This window comes from Anoplophora glabripennis, unplaced genomic scaffold, assembly GCF_000390285.2.
Source record: "Anoplophora glabripennis isolate ALB-LARVAE unplaced genomic scaffold, Agla_2.0 scaffold1257, whole genome shotgun sequence".
Lineage (NCBI taxonomy): Eukaryota > Metazoa > Arthropoda > Insecta > Coleoptera > Cerambycidae > Anoplophora > Anoplophora glabripennis.
In genome coordinates, this window is record NW_019417366.1 from 71,668 (window position 1) to 80,167 (window position 8,500).

The 8,500-nt window shown below is 31.1% G+C and overlaps 1 protein-coding gene across 1 annotated transcript; it reads left to right on the forward strand.

The window, feature by feature from the left end:
• Window positions 1-4,493: 4,493 nt before the first annotated feature.
• LOC108913618 lies at window positions 4,494-7,962 on the forward strand. Its single transcript, XM_018719186.2, has 2 exons — window positions 4,494-4,588; window positions 4,951-7,962. The coding sequence occupies exon 2, from the start codon at window positions 4,988-4,990 to the stop codon at window positions 7,685-7,687; it is 2,700 nt and encodes an 899-aa protein (XP_018574702.1). The 5' UTR covers window positions 4,494-4,588; window positions 4,951-4,987; the 3' UTR covers window positions 7,688-7,962.
• The last annotated feature ends 538 nt before the right edge of the window (window positions 7,963-8,500 follow it).

The following is an 8,500-nucleotide window of genomic DNA, read 5'->3' on the forward strand; positions in this document are numbered from 1 at the left end:
TTTTAACAATTTAGAAACACAAGATTGTGGTTATTTGAGGTCTGTTTGGATGAAGTTCGTTAAACAACTCGCATACTTCCCGCTGTGTCCTTTTCCTGTCACCATATCCCACCATCATTAAAACCTGTATTCTTTCCGTTTCACTTAATTCAAGCGCCATTATAACTTACTAAGTACTTAAGTACACAGAAAATTGAGTAAAAAAGTACGTTTACTGCAACAATGCACACAATTACAAGCAACTGACAGCTAGTGACAGTTTCGCATTGTTCTGATTTTGGCATGGCTAACTTGATGTTAATAATTATTTTGATAAACAGTGTCAAAAGCATAATAGAAAACTTATTTTTGTTTGTATTTTTTTCTTATGTGACCCCATTAAAATTGTATTGTATCGTATTTAGAAAGGTCCAAAGTATATGGTGCTGTTTTAAAAAATTAAGTCGGTTACCTTGGTAACCACATTTTTTGTGATACGAAAGATTGCTTGATGTCACTAAATGAGAAATAATTTCCCCTAACACTTTTATTAAAACATGTTTTTAATATGACGAATATTTTAAGAAATATAAGCAATATTCCACAATTTGTATCCACACTGCATAGGTACTACTTCTCCACCCAACCAAAGATAGGGCATTGACACACTCCAAGACAATGTGAGAGAAAAGCTCATGCGGAGCCGCTTGACTATCTACGCAAATTTGAATATGCTGTTTCGTTTATCATTTCTTGACATATTCTTATGCACAATAAGAGATAGTAAATACCTCAGCTTGGAAAACCGTGAGGATAAAATAAGTTCATCCCTGGTTGCATGTCACATATGGACATGTCAGTAAAGCAGACGAGACGTGAGCATCAAGGTTGGCAAACCAATTTTTAACTAAGTTGAGTGCACTTGTAAACCTTGTATTCATTGTGGTATACCGGGTGATTCAGTCATAATATCATTAGTTTTAATGGAAGATAAGGAAAAATGAGTAGAATACGAATACGCGATAACAACTACGCGAAACATAACTGATTTTAAAAACTGTTATGTTTTTTCTTGCTCCTTCAGCCAATATGTGATCCGTTGCCAGTTACCATGGAGGTACCCCAGAGGACGGTGCTGGGTCCAATATTGTGTTTAATATATTATATAAATAATATTTCTAAACAACAAAACACTACGGGTGTGGTGATATCTTACGCAGATGATACGGCTATCTTATACACAGGTGATTCTTGGACAGAGGTATATAAAAAAGTAGGATGTGAACTAGCTGTATTTTTTGACTGGTTAAATAGTAGCCTTTTCAGCCTTAATACAGATAAAACTAAATACACCGCATTTCCAACTAATACAATTGATCAACCTGTTATAAATAAGATCATTATACACAAGAGGAGTTGTACAGATAAACTAAGCCTAAAATTCATAGTAGCAAACATTAAGTACCTTGGAGTTATGATTGATCAGTGTCTACACTGGACAGATCACATAGAATTCACGGTGAAGCGGCTTAGGAAACTAATACATAAATTTTACCAACTCAGAGATGTAATAGATATCAAGGAATTCTTATGGTTTATGATGCATTGGTGGTGTCCGTAATGAGTTATTGTATAACTGTATGGGGTGGAGCATAAATCAGTAATGCATAATCTAGAGGTTGTACAAAATAGTATATTAAAAATTATTCTAAAAATGACAGACTTTACTCCACTGAAATGTTAGACAAAGAAGCTAACGTGTTTAGTTTGAGACAGTTGTTCTCTTACCAGTCTTTACTATGGTTTTTTAATTCTGATATGTCTTACGCAACGAATACATATAGTGTGGCCAATGTTTCTGCAATGTCTATGCAAAAAAAGTCATTCTCAGAGATTTTCATCATATCTTTGTCCTAAATGATTTAATTTATTACCTAAAACAATGAAAACTATCTCAAAAAAATCTGTTTTGAAAAGAGAACTTAAAGCTTATATTATGGAAAACTTTGGTCAACTCAAGTTAGTGTTATAAACAAAAAATAATTATTGCCAATAATTTCCTTTAATCACAGTAAAATGTACATTTTCAATTATTATTTGTTCGTTATTCAACTCTCTAATTATATCCCTGTTTATATAAAAATTCTACCTTGTTTATATAAAAATGTTTATAAAATTATGAACAATCAGTCTATTCAGCGTTTCGGGACACGCACACTGGCGTTGGCGTTCCAGCCACCGTCGCTCGGTCTGTCTTTCCCGCTCTTCATAACATTAGTTTGTAATTAATATACTTGCCTTCAGATTTTGGATTTTTTTCTTATAACTAGTCACTCCTGGCATTGTGTCCTTCAACATCGTTCAGAAAATTCTGGTAAATAGATGAAAATACATTTTTTTTTTTGTAGTCATAGCAGTTATAACACGATTAGAAAAAAAATTATATATGCATGAATCTCACAACACAAGTTTTACTTAGGTGGGATTCTGTTAGGATAGGCACTCAAAAATACTAAACTGGGATATTTTAGTCCTTATATTCAAACACTTAATAAAACGAGTCTTAACTAAATCCGTCTACATCGTACCAACTCACAAACGCGTATATCCATTCTCTGGCAACGTTAACATTTTTAGTTTGTGCTTAAAAAAATAAACATCCCGCGTCCGGGGCTGTCTAGTTGCCTTGGAGCCGCAACCTGCTGACCCAGCACTCTTACAATTCATTCATTATTTTGGCTTGATATATGATATATATGGCTAGATATATGTTTTCAGGCTTATTGGATGTTAGGTATTGTGATATTTTTGTAATGTACTGTTTATTTCCTGGTGTACCCAATAAATTAAATTCATTCATAATAATAATTTAAAATGTTAAAATATGTAATGAATGATGTACATTATTTTTTTAAAGTATGCAATTAACATATTAAATTGTCATTGTTGCCCAGCAAGGACCTCAAGGAGGTATGAGCATACCTTGCCAAAAAAAGACAGTTATTATTAATATACTGATGTTAATTTTCCAAGCAGTGGTGGCTGGTGAGATTTCAGCAATGCCATATCTCATGAACCAGACATGGAACATAGGGAACTTTTATAGGAGACCGATTTAACAATTTGCGAAAACAATTTGAAAAAACTATGTTCCTCACTTAGAGATTTTCAGATTGGCTTCTTTAATTATCGCGAAATATTTTGTTCATAAATTGAATTTCAAATCCAAGTTTATAGAGGTATTTAAAATTGTATGATGAAGATTTTAATGATGAAGAAAAATTTGTAGAATATATAGCATTTTAAATTTTTATATTGTATCACAAAAATAAAAATAAATTTCAAACTGCTATAATTTGAACAGAAACTATAATGTGTCCATTTAATTTTAAATACCTGGATTTTAAATTTATTGTATGCAAAAAATATCTATTTCACAACTACCATCTGAAATTTTAACAGTCTCCACTGTTTCCAAGATTTCGGATTAAAGCAAATGTTCAAATACGTCACCATTAATTGCAGCGGCATTTGCATTTCGCAAACATTCTCCGTATAAAACCACCATTTCTGCATATTCAAAATTCGCAAAATTGGCCATTACGACCGACACGCGAAACAATCCGAAATCTACTAACAGTTGCGGATTGTACTGTATGATGTGATTTCCAAATTTGAGGAAAAATAATGAGGAATATGCAATTAACGGTGGCAGATTTGAATAAAAGCCCTGAAGTGCCAAACAATGTTATTTTATTATGTCTGTGGTTCTGATGTGGCAATACTGTTTCGTTTCAACGTTCGAAAGATTTGTGGTCCGCTGGCACATTCCCGATCAAAAAATGTGATGCGAAGTATTTTAATTTTGTTTTCAATTTTCTGTCTTTATTAGACCTTCCGAATGTGTGATTAAAATGTATATATTTGAGGCCTGAGGGTCTCCTGGTAACATCCCTCCCATGCTAGGGGATGACCTGTTCTTTAGAAGCCTCATTGAAATACATAACCTGATGATGTATGGTAGAGATCTATCTACGAAAAGCATCAATAGCACACGCTAGTTCTTTTAGCTTGTTAGAAAACCCTTCTGAGAGCCTCATAGCAGAGAAACCTTTTCTCGCTATAGCCATCTTCAAGGTTTAGTTTACCGCCTGGTCTCTCCTACCTCACGGGCCCTTTTGGTGCCTATGTTTGAAGAAGAGAACTGTCCTTCCCTCTGTCAACAAAATCACCATACCACACATTCACTAAAAACCGGTTCTGGAGATCTCTGTACAACGCTAACGTGAGGATTTGCATCACACCTACAGTAAATGTTGTGAAATTTAGTATGCCGTCTCTAGTAAAACAACAATGATCCATTTTTATATACACAGCCAACATAGCACTGTATATGGCCATAACGTTACCGTCGATTGCTACCAGACGTTTAAATTTAGTTTAATTAGTTTAGAAATCTTTAGTTGCCCTAATTCGGCAGAGTATTTAATAAGAAATTTTTGTTTGCAGATACGGATTTAACATAGCTACAAAACTAATACACACATGCAGTTCAAAGAAGATTAAAGACTTTTTGTCTAACCATGAAGTGGTCCTGAAACCAAGACAGGTTAAGTTTATTTTTGATAAAGATACCGAACTATTTTTATTCTATATAAATTATTACAAAACATTACCTGAAAAATCAGAGTATAATCACAGAAATGTATGTCAATATGTCGCGTTAAAAAACCCGAATATGTGGTATCAGCTACACAAGGAACACTCCATTTCTCAAATTTTGGGACGAAGAACAAGTAAGAACTTTTTACGTCACACAAGTGACGATTTTCGTAGTAATATCAAACATTATTCAGGTTTTTTGAAATTAGAAGTTATTGTTCGAAAGTTGCATGGAAGTTTTAAAGAAGTTTATTTTGAATTCTTTCCAAGGAAAACATATAATATAAGTATATATAATCTTTCTTACAGACTACTACGACATTACCCAAAACACAAACAGTGGGATATGTTTGCGCAAACCTACTTAAAAGTATTTGGAAATAATATTTTAGATAACTTAATTTACTTGAATTCAAATTTTATAAAGTTATTTCCAAATAAAACTGTCATGAACAAATGGGCAGAAACACACTATAAAAAAGACAAATCAAATCACCTGTTAAAATATTGTGATCCAAATATAGCGATTCCTTTGATAAAAGAAAAAATTAATGTTACGTCGGATATTCGTGAACGAAAATATTTAGTAATACTCTTACTAGAAAATTGTCAGAAAAATGAAGATTTTACGTCACTAGAAACAGTATTAAAATATATTTGTTTTCGACATCGCAACGAAGAAAATACTTCAGAAATCCTTAATCAAATTAGGGATTTATTTAAATTGGAGGAACTTGATGAAAACCACTGGAATCACATAAATGAAATGCTCACAATATTAAAATTAAGAAAACAGTCATATTACTATACTGTTACATTTTACCTAAAATATATAGAATATTTAATCCTCCATGGAAAACCCTATCGAAAAGAACTCGTATTGTACATAAAAGAATTTGAATCAAGTAGATATAGTTGTTATGTTGATTTAGAAAATAAAAAAATCAAAAGGCAAATTTTAATTGAAATCGTTAATATCTATCGTGAAGTCGAAGAAATCGATGATATAGAATTTAAGACGAAATTTATCCGTATATTAATTGAGTTCAATGAACATAATACTGAATATATTATTGATTTATCAGATTTTTCAGGATTTCTTCCGTGCATAAAGTCAATATTGGATTCTGATTATACGATGTTGAAAGACAATGAGAGAAATCTATTAATTAAAGTTATCAATTATAATTTTAAGTTTCCAGAAAAGCCAATAATAGTAATTGAGGAAACTCGGCTTCTTGAAATATTTCAACAAGATAGTAAAGAAAGCTTTAATTTCGGTCATATTGTCGAGAAGAGTATTAAAAAACTGGATCGATCAGAATTTGACGATAGTGTCGTTGAGTTATTTTGGGATAACCTAGGAAAATTTAAATATTTTGATTTCTGTCGAAAAATTATACACTGGCTACTTCTGAATAATCCAAAAGCTATAACTCCTTATTTCGATTTGATATGGACTGCAAATCAAACGTACATTAAAATTAAAGAAATTAAATTTATGTCTCATTTGGGTTTCGACAAGACAGTTGTATCCTATTGCACCGATAAGTTGACATGGCTTGATGATTTTTTGAAAGATACATTTGGAAAACAGTCTTCAAGCAGTACCAAAATGGAAACTGATAGTGAATCCCAGAAAGAAATTGACCTAGATATGTATAAAAAAGTAATCGAGTATCTCTCTATATTATTAACAACAGATGAGTACATCGAAATAATTTCGAAACGATTTCTACCTGTTAAAGAAAAGATAAATCTTGCTGATGAAGCGTTAAATCAAATGTACTACTTACAATGTGAAGTTGCAGGATCCTTGAAAAAACTGCACGAACCTATAATTGTTCTTCCTACGTTGATGAAGTTCTGCGTAGGTGACTATTTACAGTCTGCCTTGCCCTCACTTTATAGTATTTGTTATCGAGCTCCAGAGGAGCTGCTGTATTCCTACATGGATGTATTATCCAAAAGAGCAGTTTCTGTTAAAAAGCACGCACTGTTTTTAAGTTGCGAGGTTCTAAATTATGATTATGCTTTAAGTAGATTGCGAAACTTTGACGAAAATCATGTTTCTAGTCAGAAACATATGTTCTCTGCTACCTTAAAATATTTTCGCAAAAATCCTTGTGAAGAATTGCTAACCTTGGTTGCTTTGAACTTAAATACAATTGATAAAAATGATGATGAAACGTTAACTAGTTTGGTAAATATTGTTGTACCAAAAAAATATAAAACTGTGTATATCAAAAAATGTTGGCATTTCTTTGAAAATTTAAGAAAGGAAGACATTAAGGTACAACGATATTTAAAATTATTTTTAGATGCTATTTTAGCCTCAGAGGACATTTTCTTATCTTTGCCATTTGATTTTTATAAGCACGTTATTACACATTATTTTAAAAACCCTCCTAAGGATGATCACAATTTAAACGGCATTAATCGTTTTGTGTGTTCATTTTTACGAAATGTGAGATTAGAACAAGCTGATAATTTCAAATTCATTTTTGACATTATTCCCTCATTTCCAACACAGGCTATTAAATCATTTTTTGATCATTTCTATGACTTAGCGACAGACGATGTAAAAAACAATAATAAAATTGATACAGCTAATAATTATTATATAGAACTGTTTAAACAACATTGGTCCAATACTTTTACGCCCATTAAAATGTTCAATGAGCACGTGTTACTTGATTTATTATATTTTAAATGTAAATCATCTGACAATATTGTCAAGAATTATGCAAATGAAGTATTGATTTATTTAGAAGAATTAATTGCAGAATATGGGCCCTATATTTATTATAAATTTAAAGACTTAGTGTTGCACAAACACACATTCACTAAAAGGGAAATATATTTATTTCTTTATAATATACTAACAATTAAAAATTCAACTATTAATTATATATTGGTTATTGATTTAATAAATAGTCAGTCTCGTGATAATGATGTAGATGATATTCATAGTAAAATTATGGAAATTTTAAAGAATTCAGATCAGCCTATTGTGTCTGTGTACTTTAACAGTTATTTTGGATAGAAAGTAAGTCATCAATAATGGTCATCACACCTTAATGGCAGATTGTTAACGTCAAAATATAGCGATTGAGCCAAACATGCCTTAGTCAATTGCTTCTCCTTTTCGTCCTACAGGGTGTTAAAATTGAAAAGATATTTTCGATTTTTTGCTATATTTTAAGTATGTATGGATCGATTGTTATGATTGTAGATTTATGTTTGTTGAGGTGACAAATACGAATATGCAAACAGTGTTGGGGTCACGTCTAGGGTCGCTAGTTATACTGTCCTATCAATGTGAAAATATGTTTTGTATTTTATAATTTTGAATTTTGAAAGTTAGAAATGTTTTTACAACAATCTGCCATTAAGCTGTGTACCATTATTAATTACTCACCCTGTATATTAATTTCTAGTAATGCTTGAAAAAATTATATACAAGATAAGTACATAGTAACAAACTTTAAAAGTGAAAAAATTTCATTTTTACTTGTACATTATACTGCTATGTAGGAAGAAAATAAATCATGTTGGATTACTGATAATTAATCATTTCTCTAAATATTGTGATTGTATTTTCTATTTATAAGCTTTGTACTGATTTTTTGTTGTTATTAATATATATTTTATGTACTATTTAATGTGTTTGTATACTTGACATGTGTTTTTCCAGTTAATAGATCCTTGAAATCGTTTAAATATGTAGTCTTTCTTCTTCAGATTAGAAAAAAAGTTAAAAATTGCTCTGTGTGACACAGCTCAATAAGAAACTGCACTTATTACTTATTATTACTTATTATTGCTTATTTATAGAATAAGGATAATTATTACTCTA

What these genes read in the sequence shown, in the direction of transcription:
- LOC108913618 (XM_018719186.2), top strand. Translation starts at nt 4,988, where the DNA reads ATGTTTGCGCAAACCTACTTAAAAGTATTTGGAAATAATATTTTAGAT.